The 21,511-nt window shown below is 36.4% G+C and overlaps 1 protein-coding gene across 4 annotated transcripts in view; it reads right to left on the bottom strand.

Annotated features, from left to right (window-relative positions):
• sass6.L (spindle assembly 6 homolog L homeolog) overlaps positions 1-21,511 on the bottom strand; it is a 41,847-nt gene that overhangs the window by 12,872 nt on the left and 7,464 nt on the right. For 3 of the 4 annotated variants that reach the window (XM_018244090.2, XM_018244098.2, NM_001091349.1), the window contains 11 exon segments: positions 20,106-20,166; positions 14,743-14,822; positions 13,345-13,449; positions 11,986-12,157; positions 9,122-9,199; positions 8,749-8,868; positions 8,067-8,258; positions 5,295-5,489; positions 1,333-1,422; positions 1,067-1,246; positions 401-482 (listed from right to left, as the gene is read on the bottom strand). In XM_018244090.2, the coding sequence (XP_018099579.1) occupies positions 401-482; positions 1,067-1,246; positions 1,333-1,422; positions 5,295-5,489; positions 8,067-8,258; positions 8,749-8,868; positions 9,122-9,199; positions 11,986-12,157; positions 13,345-13,449; positions 14,743-14,822; positions 20,106-20,166 (1,355 nt within the window). 4 annotated transcript variants of the gene reach the window in all.

Raw genomic sequence — 21,511 nt, 5'->3', positions numbered from 1 at the left:
GAAGTATTTTTAACTTCGAAATTCGACCCTTACTGAATCTGCCCCTAAAACTATACTAGTCAACACAGGAAATATTATTTCAAGACCGATTAGGCAGCCCAATGCATTTTAAATCCCAAAATAAAATGACAAAACAATCTCTGTAGCAAAGAGATCGTTTTTTATTTTAAAGTAAATTTTTAATTTACTTTCAATATATTTTAAGGAAATAAGAATCTAATAATTGCAGACACTAGAAACAAATGCATACAATTCAGTATAAAAAAAATAAAATTCAGTATTGTATGTTACAAAACAAAGTCCACACGATGGTGAGGTTAATGCACCAAGAAATAGCCATTTAACTTTTGCCTCATTAAACAGTAAATAATGCTTTAACAAATAGTTTTGCAACACTTACCATTCTCATTAGTCTTCAACTGTTGTTTGCTTTCTTCCAATTTCTCAGTAGTACTATCCAGCTGCTCTTTCAATTTCAACATCTGAGAAATGAATTTGTTAGTGAAACCATGTATGAAACAATATAAGATTTGGATAAAGTTTGACAATATGAAAAGGGTGCTGTTTTGGTCACTTTACTACTAACACCATCTTAAAAAAAAAATAAACAGTATGTAATGCATTTTAATTCATATATGTTAAGTTATATGCAATCATAATGCCATGTCAATATAGAATCTAAATTTAGAGAGACTAAAAAAGCTGGCCAAACATGGGTCAATAAATGTGATATTTCACCTTAAGTGGCTTGCCTCTTTATAGAAGATCAATGCAAATTTAAAGGGGGTCGATATTTTGGGCAAAGGCTTATTTGCTACCCTAAATATTTCTGGAAGCCCATTTAACAGTTCAGTGTAAGATTTAGAAACTGTACAGAGATGTTATAACACCATGAAAAAATAAGTTGTTGCCTGTAGGAAGGACAATAGTACCAATTTTCGACACATTGTCATAAAATTAAAAACATACTAATGCAGATATTTAATAAAAGCCAAATGAGGGTGTATACAATAGCAGCAAGAATTGGTATTAAAAAGATAGATAACTGTACAAGGTGTTTTATTACCTCTTCTTCCTTTATTTTTAACAGATGCTTTACATTAGTTAGCTCCAGCTTTTCCTTTTGCAAAGTTTGTTCTTTTTCACCCAAAAGTTTTTCCTGCTGCATTGTCACTGCATTTTTAAGTTTGATCTTTTCCATCAATTTCTTCATGTCTGTCTGAAGCTTTTTGATAATCTCATTAGCCTGCAAGAGTACCAAACTGTATTACAATGTTATCATCATAGATAAGGCAAAAAAAAAAAAAAACCTAATATAAAAGATTTCCTTACTTTTATAAGTTCCTCTGAGAGAGATTTCACAGTTGTTTCCAGCTTTCCAGTTTGCATCTGTTTTTGCTCTAGAGAGTCTTCAAGTTTTTTCTACCAAAAAATATTATGTAAGGTGTACAAAAGTTTACAGTAATAAATACTTCCAACGATTACCACACTAAACGGATAAAAGATGGAACAAGGGAAAATGAATCATAGTTTATGTATTTTGATATAGGAAATGATGCACAGTACATTCAGTTATACAGTCACTAAATCTTTAGCGACTGAGTGGTTTTGCGACCACTTCCGGCAGTGAAAGAAAGATTGCAAATTTTATAGCTTGTGCCAGTGCTCCTGTATGCATATAAAAAACTTGTGCTTCAAAACCTTATGTCAGCTTCAAGCATGCCTTAAAAGTGGGCAATTAAAATTGTAGTAAGAGCCTAATAAAGAATATTACATTGAGAATTGCAGACATTTATTCTCATTTGTGTAATTTTTTTTCTTTGCAACCTTTATTAAATTTGGTCCAACATCAATATCCCTCAACCTGAAATTTGATTAAAAGGGTGGTTCACCTTTTAAGTTAACTTTTAGTATTAAGAAAGGTTTGGCTTGTAAGAACCTTGCTAATTAACAAACTTCCTGTGGGGAGGGAGGTGTAAATTACTTGTACATGTTAAGCTTACACCAAGAAAAAAAAAGAAAAAAAAAGTAAACCCCCCTTCCTTCCACACACCTACCCAATTGTAGACTAAATAAGTGCTTAGTGCAATAAATAGATGTTAAAACATAATTATATTACATGAGGCTTTATTATAAATTTAGTTGTTATCCAAGTGTTTAAATGTTCTTCTGAGCAATCAATTAGAGACTTAAAGTGCCATGTGCTATTTCAATATATAAAGCAAATCTTCAAATGGATTCATTGACCATGGATCAACCACCATTAAATTAATACATTTAAAGTGCTAGTGCCCCCAACCAACTGCAATCTCACATTGCCAATGTGCAAACAAAATAAGTTAGAATTGTTTTTTTTTTTAAAAAAAAAAAAAAACAGCCCGGGCTGTTTGGTGTAGGAAGTGAATTAATAAAACATTTTTTATGATATACAGACCAAAACCATTTGAGAAATAAAAGCAAGGGAGAATCTACTGCCTGGTTGTATTTTCTAGGCCATGGGACTCCACACGGGTAGAAAGTAGGACACTGGGGACTGTGGTCTCAAGTCTACCTTACTATCTTTTAAAGGAGAACTGAATTCCCTATAAAACCACAAATCCCACAGAGCATTATAGTAAAAGGGATTGAAATACAAATGCGGTCAAAAAGGTAAGAAAAGATTAATAAAAGCAATTTTTGGAGTCCAATCCGATTGCTAAAATGCTAGCAGTTTGCCAACATGCGTTTCGCCTTTATCAAGGCAAATCTTTTGAGACTATGTCTGTCCAAGAAATCATCCAAGCCACTTTCAAGCCACTTTCCAAATCATTAACAGAATCAGCCATCACAACATCACCTGGCAGTGCATTCCACAACCTCACGGTGAAGAACCACCTACGTTGCTTCAAATGAAAGTTCTTTTCTTCTAGTCTAAAGAGGTGGCCTCTGGTACGGTGATCCACTTTATGGGTAAAAAGGTCCCCTGCTATTTTGTCTATAATGTCCTCTAATATACTTGTAATGTGTAATCATGTCCCCTAGCAAGCATCTTTTTTTCCAGGGAAAACAACCCCAACCTTGACAGTCTACCAACATATTTTAAGTCTTACATCCCTCTAACCAGTTTAGTTGCATTTCCCTGCACTCTCTCCAGCTAATTTATGTAGGGACTGGAGCCCAAGACTGCACTGCATACTCCAAGTGAAGCCTTACCAGGGACATATAAAGAGGCAAAATTATGTTTTCATCTCTAGAGTTTATGTCTTTTATGGGTTACATATCCCTGTATGCCTTTTTATGCAAGACAGAACTTTATTTGCTTTAGTGGCCACAGAATGACACTGCTCGGAGTTAGACAACTTACATAAAAAAAAAAAAAAAAAAAAAACCTTGATCCTGCGCTGTTAAGGAAACTCCCAACACACTGTCATTTAGTGTATAGCTTGCAATTATATTATTTTTGCCAAAGTGCATAACCTTGTATTTATCAACATTGAACCTCATTTTCCAGTTTGCTGACCTTTTTTCCTATTTAGTCAAATCACTTTGCCAAGTGGCAGATTCCTGCATAGAACCAATAGTTCTGCACAATTTTGTATCATCAGCAAAAATAGAAACAGTACTATCAATGCCCTCCAGGTTGTTAATAAATAAGTTTAAAAACAAAGGACCACGTACAGAGCCCTGCGGTACTCCACTAACGACACTGGTCCAATTATAAAATGTTAAATTTACCACCTCTTTGTAATCCGTCTTTTAGCCAGTTCTCTATCCAGGTACAAATACTACTGTGTGCCAATGTATCAAATGCTTTAGCAAAGTAGATCACATCCACTGCCATCCCAGAATCAAAGTCCCTGCTCGCCTCTCAAACAATTTTTTTTATTAGTCTGACAAGATCTATGAAGCATAAAACCATGCTGGCAAAAAGTCGTAGTATTATGATTTGCAATGAAGTCCAGTATCTTATCTCTTAATAACCCTTCCAAAAGCTTTCCTACCACTGATGTCGGACTAACCAGCCTTTAGTTTTGAGGCTGAGAACGGGATCCCTTTTTGAATAGCGGCACCACATTAGCCAGTGTCTCAGCACCACACCAGACCTCAATGAATACTGAAGAGGTTTGGTAACCACAGAGCTAAGCTCGCCATGTACCCTAAGATAAATACCATTTATCGGCCTCGGACCTTAGTTTATCTTAACATGTTCTAGTCTCTTTTGAATTTCCTCATGTTTGAACCATGCATCATTCGTTATATTAAAGAATTGGGACTATTAAGTAGGAAACCATTATTAACTGGTTCCTCGGTGTAGAGAGGTTAAAAATAATAGTTCAGAATCTCTGCTTTGTTCTATTATCATTAACCAGCTGACCCCATCTGATATTAAGGGTCCAACCCCTTCATTTTTTTTTACTATTTACATATTAAAAAAATAATTTTGGATTCTTTTTACTGCTTGCTGCAATACCCTTTTCCACATCAATTTTAACTTGTCTGATAGCTTTTTTGCATGATTCATTGCCCTCCTTGTACTGCATGATTTATTGGCTTCCTTGTACCTGGTAAATGTTTTGGCCATCCCAGCAAACATAAAAGCCTTAAAAGCACAACTTTTCTTACCTCAACACAAACACTTCTATTGAACCACAAAGGTTTTGTTTTGCAACGAAGTTCCTTGCTTACAAGGGGATATACTGACATGTATGCTTATTGAGCAGCATTTTAAAGATGTCCCACTTTTGTTCCGTGTTTCACTTCCTACTTAATATGTTGCAGAGATGCCTTTATACCGTCAGTTTGCACCTCTAAACTTGTGTTTTAGTTACTCCCTAACAGAATTGCTTCTGCAACATAATCTCAAAGGAGACCATGTTTATGATCACTATTCTCTAAATGCTCACCCACGCAAATGCTAGAGATAAGTTCAGTATTATTAATTATTACAAGGTCCATAAGAGAATCATTCCTAGTAGAATGAGCTGAAATAAAAAGTTGTCATTCAGCATATTTACAAACCTACAAGCTTTTTCTGTCTTGGCAACCCCAATACCCCAGTCAATGTCTGGATAATTGAAGTCACCCATAATAATAACTTGATCTAGTTGCAAAGCCCCTTCTATTTGTAAAAGTAGCTGGGGTTCATTCTCATGCAAGGTGAACAACCCATTTAAGGAAAGCACATTAACAGTAATTGTTACTACTACATTTCATTTTTGGCATTTAAATAAACCTAATCAACTGAAATGTTAGCGTAAATAAGTCCTAAGGTGATATGAATCGAATTAAAAGGCACAAACAGCTTTAGAACAAACCTTATGCTCCTGAGCACTTTCACAGGCATCCACACTTCGAATTATTACGTGCTCCTTGTCTTTCACTTCCTGTTCTAGAACAGCTGTCTTTGTTTTTAACTGGTTTATGAGCTTCTCCTTCTCATGACATTCAGAATCCAGAGTTGCATTTTCTCTTCGAAGTGAGGTCACCTCTTGCTTTGCTCTATGGTATTCCTACAAACAAAGGAATTTCATAACGGTTATTTCTTTTCCCCTATACATTACTTGTACATTATTAGAAATATACTAAGCCCTCAGACTGTAACCAATGTCAGGAGACACATCGCAAGAAATGCTACCATACAGGGAGGTTACAGCCTTTGAATACTATGAGTGGAGGTAAATAGTTAGGCACCACCATATGGAGATTTTTTTGACGTGGTATGGTGAACATAACTTTGTAACAAAAAAACCCCATGTTTTTGTAAATACATGCACTAGATACTAGATTGCTTATGGAACGGGACCAGGGAAAGTGCATTGATCAATCCTCCCTCTTTATTATATATAACAATGGTTTTCTCAGTAAATAGATTTCTAATGACATGAAATGTATAAAAGATGTCCATAACAACCCAAGTAATCCACACATACCAAGAAATCAAAACAAATAAATCCAAAATAAAGTTATGTGTAATAAAGTGGAATGACACAGGGAATAGGTATTGAACACGCTTACTGAAATGTATTTAATACTTCGTAGAAAAGCCTTTGTAGGTAATGACAGTTCAAGATGCCTACTGTATGGAGAAACTAGTCACAGGCATTGCTCAGGTGTGATTTTGGCCCATACTTCCACACAAATGGTCTTCAAATATTGAAGGTTCTGGGGGCCTTTTCTATGAACTCTGATCTTCAGTTCTTTCCATAGATTTTCAATTGGATTCAAGTCAGATAATTGACTGGGCCATTCTAGCAGCATTATTTTCCTTTCTCTGAAACCAATTGAGTTTCCTTGGCTGTGTGTTTGGGATCACTGTTTTGCTAAAATGCCCATCCTTGTTTCATCTTCAGAATCTTTGTAGATGGCAGATTCTTATCAAGAATGTCCCGTACATTGCTCCATTCATCCTTCCTTCAATTATATGAAGTCTGCCAGTAACATATGCTGAAAAACAGCCCACACCATGATCTTCCTACCTCCAAACTTCACTGTTGCTGTGGTGTTTTTGGGGTGATGTGCAGTGCAATTTCTCCTCTAAACATGACATCCAAAGAGTTAAAGTTAAAGTAAGACTATATTCTCCCATAATTTCATTGACTTGACCAAATGTTGTGCAGTTAAAATGAGCTTCAACAGTGGTGAGTGTGCATAGAGGCCATGCTGATTAAGTACATTACATATGGTTTTATTTGACAACTGTACCTGCTAATTCTAGGTCTTTCTGAAGCTCTCTACAAGCGATCCTAGGCTCTTTGACAACTCTTCCAATTATTCTTTTGACTCCTCTGTCAGAAATCTTGTGAGGAGCACCTGGTTGTGGCCGGTTTATGGTGAAATTATGTTCTTTCCACTTCCGGATTATGGCCCCAACGGTGCTCATTGGAACATTCGGAAATAAGAAATATGTCTGTAACCAATGCCATCAGTATGTTTTGCAACCCTAAGGTTGAGAGAGAGCTCTGCTTTTACCCATGAGATGCTTCTTGTGTGATACCTTGGTAATGAGAAACCTTTTTATAGGCCATCAATTAGGACTAAACCAGCTGATATTAATTTGCACTGATAGAGGGCAGGCTTGCTTTCTAAATACTGTCAAATTTAAGCAGGTTTCTTTGCATTTCATGCCTTTTTACACCTTTTCTTCAAGTGTTCAATACTTATTCCAGGTGTCATTATTACACATAACTTCATTTACGGACTTATAAATAAATCAGAACATATATGTATTGATTACTTGGGTTGTTAACGACATCTGGTGTAAATTTCATGTCAACCACCCCATTAGATATATATTTACAGAGAAAAACAATGTGTTCTATACTTATTTTCACTGCTGTATCTATCTATCTATATTTCAAAATGCACTGACTGGCATCTAATATGTTGTAAGAAACTTTATAAAGGTTTTATAAAACTGTGGCAGAGAGTTAGGTGGTGCATTAAAGCTGGGAAAGACACAATGTTGCAGATCAGGTTGGGAAGTAATTTGCCATAGCAAATGTAAAGCTTTCTAAGTAGGCTGATATTGTAAACCAATGCTATCCAAAAATGTATGTACTGTGGGCAACATTTCACATTCTTCATGGTAAGATTACTATATAACATATATGTGATACAGAAAGTTCAGTGGAGCTATTGAGCATGCTGGGGGGGGGGGGCATATAAATATCAGAGGGACCCATGGACATCCAACAAGAGAGCCCTGTTCTAAACCATGCTGTTATTTACAGCAAGCTAAAGTGGAAAATAAATAATAGTCAGAACTCGTGGCCACGGTTTGATAACTGGTACTTGCTAAAGAAGGCATTGCACAGCAAGGAATAACATTAACAACCTCAGGATTGACCTCACCCAGCTGACCTTCCTTTACTGGGCTGCCCAATCTGATCTGTATATACATGTTTGCCAAGACTGGATCTGGGCTTTATTTGGTCAAAAATATGAAGAAAAGGAGATACCAATGAAAACACTGAAGAAGTAATCCATATTGATTTTATTCCTCCATGCACTATGCTTATTTTTACATACTATAATCTTATCAAATAATTATAGTAATATAGAGAACATTACTATAACTTACTACATACCTCTTCTATTCCACTAAGCTTGCCTTTAAGTTCCCGTATGCAGGACTCAGACTTGTATTTTCTTTCAGTTAGATCTTTATTGACAGCTTCAAGTTCAGATACCCGTGATTCTAAATGGTGTACTGTTCTACTGCTTGTTGTCTCCAGTTCCTTCTTCTGTTGCTCATATTGAAGCTGGTATTGGGTTTGGATCTATGAGAAAAGAGAGGTGGTTGACTTTTTGTAGAACCTCATAATCAGCATGGTATTTTGCACAGATTTTTTTTCTCTATATAGTACAAGCAAAAAGCAAATCCAGGGAATTGACCCAGTCATACAAAGTGCTCAGTTCGGCTAATCACACCCTCAGTGATGTCACACTAAAAAATCAGGAGCACTATGACCAGCCTGCAGAAAGATAGTGGCTTCTTAGTAAATGACAAACTGAACAACAAATATCTTTATAGAATCTTTGGAGAAAAAATGTAGTAGAAAAATTATACAACTATACATACGACATACAGATACGTATCACTTTTAATTAGAAATTATTAGAAACATCAGGGTATAAGGTTATCGCAAATAGTTATAAAAATGAATACATTCGGTTTAAGTGATTCTAAACCAGGAAGGATCAATTGAATTACATAATGTTTTCTATGTTTCAATAAGATTAGTGTATGACCTATTCATTTAATCTCACCTGCAATGCTTTCTCCCTTTCTGCACCAATTTCCTGGGTATGCTTGCTGGTTAATAAAGAAGTTTGGGATGCCCACTCATTTCGCAATTTGTCCAACTCCTTACATTTCTCAGCCAAAGCCTGCAAAGAAGGATGACATGATAAAAGTCAGCATATGTATGTATAGGTAGTGTAATGCACTTGTTATTGAAAGTAGGGTCTCTTGCTATTACGTGAAGTTCTGTTCCTTATTTCAAGGACCATTGAAAAAACATTGCAGAATATATTACAGTAGTAATATATGCTAATACTCCCTAAAGTGAAAAAAAAAAAAAAGAATTCTAATGTTGGACACAAAATTTAAAGGATTGCCTGCAAATTATAAATATTTTACCTGCTGTGTTACGCCAAGTCTCTTTGAAAGATCCTCTTCTGACTTGTGAAGTTTTTCTTTTAATGTACAATTTTCCAACTTAATAAAAAAATAAAAAACTACAGTTACACACAAAAACTTGTATGCAGTTTATTGATTTATATTATTTATAAGATCCTCTTATAAACATTTACAAACTTGAAGTTAAAATGGCACATTTTGCCACATGACTTTTCCACGTGAATTGTATTTGTCAAAGTAGCAAGCAAGTTATGGTGGAGACAATGGGATCAGCATCTATCTTTCTTCTAGGGTATAAAAATATCCTAATTGATGTTTACATGCTCCAGTTTTTATTTGGAAATATCTTTTCTGGTCTGTTGAAACAATTTAGCAGGTCAGCCTTGCATTCTTCTTTATGGGTCTGTTAATTGGCTGGTTCCTGATACATTGTTTCAGAATCAGAAGCACCAAACATGTGCTTAAGGCACATTTATTGGAACACTGCTTCATTGCTCTATAGAAAATATAGGGCAGCTTTATTATTATTTACTATGAAACTCATCAATGCAGAAGGATTCACAGCAGTCGGATATATTTCACAATTTATCAGTACTCTTCTGTCACCAATATTATTAGCAAATTGACATGTATCAGCTTTGATAAATGCATCAATTTGTCAGAATGCTTTCAACTGCTTTGTGCAGTCAAACACTATTCTGCTTAATGGGGTGGTAGTGTTCAGTGCTGCGGATCACCATCACCACATCCTTGCCCCCAGAGGGATATTGCATGAAGGGAGAAAGTATATGAACAATTATTTTCCTAGCTACAACAAATCGTTTCAGGACAGACAAATTGTTCATTTTTAAAGCTATGATTATGTTTTACACAGTAAAAGTTACCAATGATAAGTTGGCCCATATAACCAACATATAATTTCCTAAGTTGCATAAATAGCTGCACTAGAAAGTTCTAGCCATTTTCTGACTGTGCCCATTCAGATCAGTGATTGCCAAGAAGAAGACCCGCTGCATGCATGCGGAGAAGCTGGGGCGGCTGGGCTTCAAGGCTGAGCAGGGGGAAGTGTTCGGCACCGGGTACCGTACGGCAATCTATCTGCCATGGTCTCTGCCTTGAGGAAACGACATACCGGCCAGGTACAGGAAGTTTGTGCCCCCTTGTGCATTGTGCCCCCCCCTGCAGTTGTGTCGCAACTCGCAACTTTCCGAAAATCGCATCCAGCCATACTCGCATTCCCTGTCAGCCTATGAGGGACTGCCCTTGTCTGTGCGCCTGTGTAAGTGGGGCTGCCCTTGGCCACTTGACAGGCAATTCAAGTAATGCCCCTCTAAGTGACTGACAGGACCCGCTTTTTAAAAGCTGCACCACTGCCACTGTGAATAGGAGAAATGTCACAACTTTCCAACAATCGCATCCAGCCAAATGAGGACGCAGGAAGGTGGCGCTTCATCCGACTCTCCCTGAAATGCGTCTCGCAAATAATCTGCTTCTGAGGAAGTGGGAGCCTCGGGATGCTTCACATTTCTCCTATTCACAGAAGATAAGTAATTCAGTGGATGTAGAGAGAGCATGTACATCCTTGTAGAAAGGTGGTTTCAGCCTCAGAAAAACTAACAAATTTTTAACGAAGTTTAGGTCGGATGACTTTCTAGCAAAAAATATTGTAGTTAAAGGGATATTGTCATGGGGAAAAAACTTTTTTTCAAAATGAATGAGTTAATAGTGCTGCTCCAGCAGAATTCTGCACTGAAATCCATTTATCAAAAGAGCAAACAGATTTTTTTATATTCAATTTTGAAATCTGACATGGGGCTAGACATATTGTCAATTTCCCAGCTGCCCCAAGTCATGTGACTTGTGCTCTGATAAACTTCAATCACTCTTTACTGCAAGTTAGAGTGATATCACCCCCCTCCCTTCCCCCCCCCAGCAGCCAAACAAAAGAACAATGGGAAGGTAACCAGATAGCAGCTCCATAACACAAGATAACAGCTGCCTGGTAGATCAAAGAACAACACTCAATAGTAAAAACCCATGTCCCACTGAGACACATTCAGTTACATTGAGAAGGAAAAACAGCAGCCTGCCAGAAAGCACTTTTCTCCTAAAGTGCAGGCACAAGTCACATGATCCTGAATGATCCTGTTTTAACTTGTAATTGGCCTATGGAGGGATCGCGCCGCCCCCAGCCCAGCGTGACTGAAACAACTCAGGAAGATGATTTAATGGTGTCAGGGGGTCGCCGTTACTAAGGTTTGCCGGCTGGGGAGGCTTTGGGCAGCTTTTAGCTGCTTATATTTCGTATGCAGCTTCTTTTCACCGATACATTTCTATTTTTATAGGAACGTGTCAGTATTACTTTAACCTTAAGTCTGAGACATTTTACAAATGATTAATTTTTTTTTTTTCAATTTCTCCTTCAAAGTGCAGTTTACATAAATTATTATTTAAGTTATTGACCACAGCAGCTGCTTGTATGGCAGTCATTCATAGATACAATAGCTACAATTCATCAAAAGGAGAAATTGTGTTGCTTCCCATTCTTAAACTTATTTTAGCTATGAAATGCTTAAGGCGGAAGGGGCATGAATAAAATGATCACTTTGAGAAATTATATATTTCTGTTTGGTTTTTTTTTTTACACAAAAGTGAACGGCAAAGCTTATTTAAATGAATGCAAAGACAACATTTTTACAACATTTAAAGTGTGTTGCATCAATAACAGTATAAATGTAACAAACAGATTCAGCATGTGCAGATATACTTATATTACTACACCTATGTAAATCGAAATTTAGTTTATCAAGCATTTTTTTTTATAGAGAATTGAAAAAAAAAGCCTAAAATCAAATAGTGCTGACCTTTAAATTTTTTATGCAAGTGGCAAGATATTTTTTCACATCACTGTCACTTCCTGCCAGAAGTTTCAAAGAAAGGTGAATGAGATGCTTGAATGGATTTGTTTCAATTATATTTAAGCTTGCAGGCATACAGTCCAGAGCATTTGAAGACATTGCTAGTTGAAGTAAAAATCTGCAAAGAAAATATAAAAATTATTATTGGCCAGATGTACAAAGTTATTTGATTTAAATGCAGATTTACTCTAAACCCCTCAGGACTGTCTTTGTAAATAAAAAAGGCAAGTTTTAGTGCTTTGTAAACACAGCTTGAAAGTCCAAAGTCAAGAGATCATTTCTGAATATTTCTGTATATAATCATGTATATTTTCATATTAGGCAACTCTGCTTGTGTATTCACTGTATTGCTAAAAACAGAATATTTTTAAATAGGATGTGAAAATCTATGGAAGAATTATATGTGCCAGTGTCATTGCTTGCCTCCAGTCCAACATCACATGTTGAGAGGGCTTGATCTTGGCAAAATTGAATACATATGCAGGCTTTCAAACATAGATTTAGTTAATTAATGCAATCAAATACTATCATCCAATGCAAAAACTCATATTGCAAATTTCATGTACCTTTGCTGAAAGTTTGCAGCAACTTCCTTGTTAAAAAAAAAAAAGTGAAAGGTTTGTCACCTGTGTCACAACTGTTAAAATATGAGGGAGCTATTGAGACAACTGTAATTTAAGATGGGCAACATTGCTACGCCCAAACAGAAAGAAAAAAATAAAAGTAAAGAGAATAATTCTTATGGCCATTTTTAAAAATGGCAATAAGAAAACTTTCTAAATATAATTAATTAGAAATGTTAAAACACTCAAGGTTCGCTTAAGTAACCCACTGTCAGCAAATTGTCTTTCGTCATACAGTTGACAGTTAGGTCAAATAGATTGGTGTGTGCTTAATTTGCCTAATCAATGTATTAGTGCTGTCAAAACCATGGACTAATTCAAAGCTGCATGTAAAAAGATTGTACATAATTGTTAATTATACTTGGAAAGTGTATTATTTGCATGAGAAGCTTATATTACATTTTCACGACAGTACTCCTTTAACATTATAATCACAGAGTGTATGGCATCAAAGCTGGTCTCCTGGTCATCAAGTATTATTTGATTGATGGAGTAGGAAATAATGCAAAACAAAAATACACAATACAAAATGCACAGTATAAAGTACTTTAGCTAAGTATTCAAGCAGGTGGGTGTCTTACATTGAAAGAACTAGCTGTTCAAGCAGTATCAACATAGCTATACAATACAGGTTACTTTTAATTCTTCTACCAAATCATCACACAATTAGGAGTTTACATACCTTGGCACTGGCTTTTCTTGCTCCAAAATACATTGTTCTAAGAGGTCAATAAATCTCTGTGGAAATGCAGAAAACTCCACCAGCAACCCTTGCTGATTTTTTAAACTAAAAGTCCAACAAGAAACAAAAAATTAATGCAAAAAAAAAATCATAACACAGCAGACAAACATAAAACGGAACTACAGAACACCTGTAAGATTTGTTAATAAATGGAGAATATGCATAAAATATATGTGAACTGCTTGGGACCTGGGGTTTTCGGGATAAAGGATCTTACTGTAATTGGAGCACCAAATTGGAGAACCCAACCCTAAAGTTAAAAAAAACCCTACCCTCCATAGACCCCCCTCCCTCCCAGCCTAAGTGTTACCCCAGGCAAATGCCCCTAACATTTAACTTACCCCTCTGTGCATATTCAGGCATCGGAGTTCACGGGCGCCATCTTCTTCTGTTCGGAAATCTTCGGAAGGAGACCGGCGTGTCTGCGCAATTTTCTGTTCTGCGACAACTGCGCATGCACCAAAACTCACGAAAATTGCCAAAGGGCATGTCTCATACCGAAGATTACTGAAGCGGCTGAAGAATTACTGAAGCGGCTGAAGATGGCGCCCTTGAACTCCCATGTCTGAATCTGCATGGAGGGGTAAGTAAACCATTAGGGGCATTTGCCTGGGGTAACACTTAGGCTGGAAGGAGGAGGGAGGGGGTCTATGTAGAGTAGGGAGGGTAAGAGTTTTTTTTAACTTTAGGGTTGAATTCTCCTTTAAGTCTGCAAAAACCATTTAAACATTAATGATTAAAAATTAAATAATAGGATAGCTTTGCCACCAATATGGATTCATGCAGGTTAGTTAGGGTACAAAGTACTGTTTTATTATTAAAGAGAAAAAGGAAATTACATTTGTTTGCTTAACTGCCCCTGCCCCAATGTTTAAAATTTGGTGGGCAGTTAGCAATGTGGTCATGGGAAAATCCACTAGATGTGTAACAGTTAAAAAAGTACAGCTACTGTGAATTCTTCAGGTATAGTGTAATTTTTTTTTTTTTCAGCGAGGAAGTATTAGACTGTAAGACACATATTTTGGTTAAGAGACTATAATAAATCAGTGGCCAAGGAGAGGTCAAGCTAATAAAAATTTGACCATAATTATAACCACTATAAGGGTTTACCTTTATATGCTATGAACATAAAGTTGAATTTTGTGAATTACTAGTAAATAATGGGTTAAGTGAATGTACATCAATTCTTTTTCTTGTGGTCCAAAGTGATACAATTTAAGCTTAAATTATTGCAAATAAGATACAAAGCCTGAACAACATTCAGTATTGCACGTATAAAACCAGTTTTTCATGTCTCAAAATCATGACAATCCTATGGATTCATTAACTGGAAATTACCTTTGAAAGTCTTCTTCCCCTAGTGTAAGATTATATAAGAAAAATGGATCTGTATCATCAGAAAGGCGAACAACTAACTCCTATTAAAAAACAAACAAACATGTTTTTCAAGAAAGCAAGTTACAATTCTGCAAATATTCTCACACTCCTTTCTCCAACATTGCATGTGTTTTTGTACTAAACATACTTTTTGCCAGTTGTAATGAAAAAGATCAATGGTTATATGGACAAAATTAAAAATTCCTTTCAAAATCCTTTCACAAACTGGTAAAAATAAAGTAGTCAGCTATGTAAACAACTCCACCACCCATCCTTCTCAGTGAACTTTTAGTTTGTTTTAAAGGGGATATATGGTCAAAAATATTAATCCCCCTTAGCTTTTTTTGAACGAATACAGGTATAGGATCGCTTATCCGGAAACGAGATATCCAGAAAGCTCCGAATTACGGAATGGCTGTCTTCCATAGACTCCATTTAATCCAAATAATCCAAATTTTTCAAAATGATTTCCTTTTTCTCTGTAATAATAAAACGGTAGCTTGTACTTGATCCCAACTAAGATATAATTTATCCTTATTGGAAGCAAAACCAGGCTATTGGGTTTATTTAATTTTTAAATGAATTTCTAGTAGACTTATGGCATGAAGACCCAAATTACGGAAAGATATGTTTCCCGTTAACCCCAGGTCCTGAGCATTCTGGATAACAGGTCCCATACCTGTATAAGCATATTTCAAATAGGAATGCATTTTTTTTTAAATGAGCCTGTATTGAGTGGTCATTCAGTTAACTGGCAGCACATTCAGTTACCCCACATATCCACTCACTTCATCAGTTCTCCAAACTTACATGGCCCGTGGCCATCTCCTCTGCTTGGCCGCATGCCTCTCCTGCAAGTCCCGCCAGACAATCAATCAATCAAAATCTAGTAGGCAGTCTTGTTTACAGACGCCTGTAGTTAGTGCGTGCGCCTCACTTTCAACTAGGGATGCCCCGAATCCTATGTTTTGGATTCAGCCGAACCTTCGAATCCTTCGGCCGAATACCAAACCGAATCCTAATTTGCATATGCATGTTTTTACTTGTTTTGCGACAAAAAGTCATGCAATTTCCCTTCCCGTCCCTAATTTGGATATACAAATTAGAATTCGGATTTGGCCGGGCCGAACCGAATCCTGGATTCGGTGCATCCCTACTTTCAACCAAAAGGTGGTAGTGAATTAAGAGCTGAGCGAGCGCTAGGGGAAAAAAGCCCTTTGGTATGCACATTTTAATATAAATATTTTTGGTCACACATAGCGAGCCCAAGGGAAAGAACCGCTTTTGTATGCACATTTATTAAAACGCCTGCCTCATATAGATGTGAATACCGATCGTGTTTTAATTGAAAAAAGCGCAATCAGCCAATTTTCATATGAGAGCAGTATTCCTGTTTGCAAATCAATACCTTCGCTAGGTCTGGTACCAGCTCCGCGATCTGTTTCAGTTCAAGACGCGACTGTTACTAACTATGCGTCATAGATCACGTCAGTAAGACAGAGCTGTCAGCCAGGGCAGAAGTAGGTGATCTTCATTCACAAAGGTACATGCCAGCTGGCAGCAGATGAAGAGAGGAGCTCTGCTACAGTAAATAAATGATAAAATTTAAGCCTATTGCTGATTTATAAACGAACGATATACACATCTATGCGAGACAGGCGCAAATATTAATTTTTAACGAAGCTGGTCCCCTTTAAAATACAGTGGGACCAGTGTGCTGAAAAGACTTGTACTTTCAGTTTATGCAATGATTAGTGCAAGAAAGAACAAGTCCCAGATCATGAGAAAAGAAAATAAGCAAAATGTAAGTCAATTCAAATGACAAATAATTTTGAAATGAGGGGTGTTAAAATATTAAATGTAACTGAAGACAGAACAAAGTATATGAATATTTGGGCAGAATTGTTCACGGTTATGTAGTAGTAGCACAAGCTAATTATTTACATGGCTGTTGTCAGCTCCTGGTGGGCAATAGAAAGAAGGCACTTATGTAAATACTAATATTTATGATGCTATTTTGATTGTGTGGCAAGCATACCCATAGTGATGGAGAAGTTACTTGAGCTGTTAAAATAAATTGTCAATCACTGCTCCCACCTGTTTGATGGTGTGTGTTTTAAGTTCTTTGTGATTATGGGGCAGATTTATCCAAGGTCGAAGTGAAAATTTGTATTTAAAAAAAATTCAACTTTCAAGCTAATTTTTGTGTACTTCGACTAGGAATAGTCCAAATTTGATTTGAAAAAAAATTGAAAATTTGAAATTTATCATGTACCGTCTCTTTAAAAGTTCGACTTCGATCATTAGCCATCTAAAACCTGCCAAATTGCTGTTTTAGCCTATGGGGGACCTCCTAGAACCTATTTGTAGTCAATTGGTTGACTTTTTTTTTTCAGGAAAAACTTTGAATCGACTTTGATCGAATGTGCTATTGCTTCAATTCATACGATTCGATTTAGAAAACGGACCTATTCGGCCAAGAAAAAAACTGATTTAATTCTGGTTGGTCTTCGAAATTCGAAGTTTTTCAAATTCGACCCTTGATAAATCTGCCCCTTTGTGTTTATATAAGTAACAGTGTTTTTAATCCAATGGAAGTTATGTAAACACGTGATTTTCTTTTTTATTACGATGCTGCCATAGATGAACTGTGAGAGAATAAGACAGGTTTTTTTTTTCTTTTTTTCAGTTCATGTTACTTGTATACCCAATTACCCTCACAAGGCTCTTGCACACAAGTGTTTGTTCATACATTCCTCTGCAGTGGCTCTTTCATGTATTGTTCCACTGCAAGGGAATGCATGTGTTAATTTAGCCCAGCTTTGCTATTTGTTTGGTGGTTCCATGAGGTTCAGTAAGTACAAACGTACGTGGAGTGCAACTTACTGGAGATACACAGTGAAGCCTTTAATTAAATGGAGATAAGCCACTGAAAAGTGTATGCATCCAGCTTTATATTAAAATACCATGAATAGTAATCCACTGAAAAACACACTATTTTCTATGAGGCTGTGCAATGAGCATCTGGCATAACTACATACCTAAGAGCAGAAAAACGTTGTACAAGTATCAAGAAAGTGTTGAATTACACCTATAAAATAGTTAAGCTGCATGAGAATGAGTCCTGACCAGTATGTTAATTTTATGGAAAAGTGACAAGATAAAGCCATTTCAAAAAAGGAGCTTGGAGCATACTAAATTAGTAATTCCATTTCTTGGGGGGGGGGGGGCAGTCTGTAGGACAGACAGATGCGTGTCCCCAGTATTGTTCATGAACAAGTAATTTCCTTCAGCCTCTGGTATTCCTCTGGGAAAGTGGTAGGTACTGTGTGCAATGCAAAGGTTATAATGAGTGTCAAGTGGGATCATTAGTGTGAAGAAATCCCAGGGGGGTGAAAGCTAAAGCAGTTTAATAGTAGAGCAAGAATATAGAGATCATACTAGTGGAAAAGTGGAAGAAAGAGGGAGGGAAAAAAAAAAGAGAAAAGATGGACACCATAAAAATACAGGAGGGTGAGGGAGGAAACACATGCTGGGGGAATCACAAATACAAGGTAGCACGAGAAACAGTATCACAAGTAAAATAAGTGAACTAATAGATGGGGTAAGAGGTAAAGAATGATTGTAAGTATGGAGTGACAAGAAAAATGCTGCTAGAATATCATGTACAGGTATTGTGAATTTGGCTGACAAGATTCGCAGTCCCATTACACCTCAAACTCCACACTAGTATTGTTGGTACAATAGGTTTTATCACAATGAACTAAGGGGACTGAAGCCTTTCAATGAAATAATGCATTATAGGGATAATATGGGAGGGTCAGGGTCAAAATTTTATAAGGTTCCGTGGCTCTCTATGCTCCTGCAGAATGTTGATCTAGGGTAAACTGCATTAGAGAATTTGACAGTTTTAGCACCCTTTTATTGCAGAGTACTTACAGGAGTAATATGTACAAATAACACTACATTGAAGGAAAAGTAAATCAAATTTGCATATGCGCCTTCAAATTGCATTAACAAAAAAAAAAAAAGTTTGGTCTTATAAAATTTGTGGCATCTTACACTATAGATAATTATGAAATCTGTATTTGCCAGCTACAAGTAAGTCTAAAGAAAGGTCACATATAAAATACAACTATCAGTTATTCAGCAAATCCCTGTAACACCTTTTCTAAAGATGCAACAATGGGTTTAGCACTAAAAGGAGAGAATTTAACAAAAAAAAAAAAAAAAGTGACAAATTCACCAACGCTAATTTTGCCAACTACTTTTTTTTCCCAAGGACTCTGCAAAAATATTTGCTTAGATAAACAGAGAATGTACACATCCTAGCTGCCATTATGTAATTTACACTAACGAACAAGCAACATAAATCAATGTCTAAAACAGGAAAGCTCATTTCAGTTTCCAGTTAAGACATTAAATTAGTCTTTGCTACCGTGAAATAACTAAAGTTGCACTAAAAGACCCAAATGATTTTAAAACAATCAACACTGTATTTGAATATATACTGTATATATCTCTATCTACCTCCTCTCTCTCTCTAAAGGAGAAGGAAAGGTACCGAAGCAGTTCATTGTTAATAGATTAGCCACAATAGTGCAAGCTATAACACTAGTTATTCTGCGAAATGCTTTACCATACCTGAGTAAACGGCTCTAGATACTCTGTTTGTTTAGGGGAGAGGAGCAAACTGAACATGCTCAAGCCCTGCCCTGGAGGTTTATGCAGAAAACAAAGTCTGATACAGAAGCCCATGTGTTCACAACAGAAGGAAAGAAATACAGTGTTTCTTTTGACAGAGGGCTCAGAGCAGCATTACTTTGAGGGTTTACAGGTGTATTTATATAAACCTTTCTGATAAATCTTACTTCATTTTAGCCTTTCCTTCTCCTTTAAAAGAGGATGCAATATTAAATATGTTATGCAGAATGCACGAGACGTGGGGTTTTCTAGATAACGGATCTTTCTGATATTTAAATCTTCAGACATTAAGTCTACTACATACATAATCATGTAAACATTAAATAAACCCAATAGGTTGGGTTTGCATCAAATACGGATTTGTTACATCTTATTTGGGATCAAGTACAAGGTAGTTTTATTATTACAGAGAACATATTTTAAAATTGGATTATTTGGATAAAATAGAGTCTATGGGAGACGGTCTTTCCATAATTAGGAGTTTTTTTGGATATCAGGGTTCCGGATAACGGATCAAATACCTGTACTGCATGCACACAAAAAAAGCCAAATATCGCAACCAAGTTACTATTCACACATCAACAGAAACTTAACAGGCAAGAAAGAGATTAAAAACTTACCTTTTTATGTACTGGGTTTGATGAAGAGCGTGATTCAACCGTTAGCCTTACATTAGCACGTCTGAAAAACAGAAACATACCAGTTAAATTATTCAAATATGGTGGTACATACAGTAATTACCATAAGTCATTATAATTAAAGAGTTTAAACAAAGCTTGCCACAGTTCACCAGTATCTTATTAGCTCTTTCCAGCACTGCAAATTTGGGCACCCAATATTTAAATAACTCTCCCACATACCCAATCCTCAGTGTGCCAGTATGAACTAAAAAGCTAATGCAGCTTTGCCACACTTGGCCTTTGTAGTGTTCCCACAAATTTGGGCCTGGGTTTCATAACAAAATTTTAAGCAATAAATTCATATAGTACTGAGCAAATTAAATTTGTTGCCAAGTTTTGAAAAGTGACGCCCAAAGACTTCAATGGGTGAAAAAAAAATTATTGCCCATAGACCAATGCTTTTCGGTGAGGTAAAAGAGGTCAGATTCACCCATCACTAATCACAATCTCTGGACAGGATTTGCTAATAAATTTCTATTTTATATTTCTCTTCTACTTTTCACTTATTTTCGGTTGTTGCAGCAAAACGCTTTTTAAAATGTTTCCCGTTTCGTTCTTGCTATTCTCATATCTTACAGCTTCATCCTACCCATTTACAGTCATATGAAAAAAGTTTGGGAACCCCTTTAAGCCTGAATAATAATTTACTCCACTTTCAACAAAAAAGATAACAGTGGTATGTCTTTCATTTCATAGAAACATCTGGGCTGGGCTGTTTTCTGATCAAACATTTTTAGTGAAGCTGTATTCAGTTGTATAAAATGAAATGTGAAAGACTGGCTGTGCAAAATGTGGGTACCTTTGTAATATTGCTAATTTGAATGCATGTAACTGCTCAATACAGATTACTGGCAACCCCAGATTGGTTGTATTAGCTGCTTAAGCCTTGAACTACATATGCAGGTGTGTCCAATCATGAGAAAAGCTATTTAAGGTGGCCAATTGTAAGCTGTGCTTCTGTTTCCACTTAAGAGTGACAGCATGGGATCCTCAAAGCAACTCAAAATATCTGAAAACAGATTGTTCAGTATCATGGTTTAGGGAAAGGCTTAAAAAATTAAATAAAAAGCTATCTCCGAGGTTTAAACTGTCAGTTTCAACTGTAAGGAGTGTAATTAGGAAATGGAAGGCAACAGGCACAGTTGCTGTAAAACCCAGGTCTGGCAGGCCAAGAAAAATACAGGAGCGGCATATGTAGAGGATTGGGAGAACCTCTAACGACCTGCAAGAACATCATGTTGCAGATGGTATATCTATTCAGCACAATTTGCACAAAGAATATTTGTATAGCAGGGTGAATAGAAGGAAGCCCTTTCTGCACTAACGCCACAAACAGAGGTGCTTGT

The sequence above is a fragment of the Xenopus laevis genome, chromosome 1L (genome assembly GCF_017654675.1).
Source record: "Xenopus laevis strain J_2021 chromosome 1L, Xenopus_laevis_v10.1, whole genome shotgun sequence".
NCBI classification, from domain to species: Eukaryota; Metazoa; Chordata; class Amphibia; order Anura; family Pipidae; genus Xenopus; species Xenopus laevis.
The sequence above is the reverse complement of the archived record's forward strand: the minus strand, read 5'-3'. Positions and strand labels throughout refer to the sequence as shown.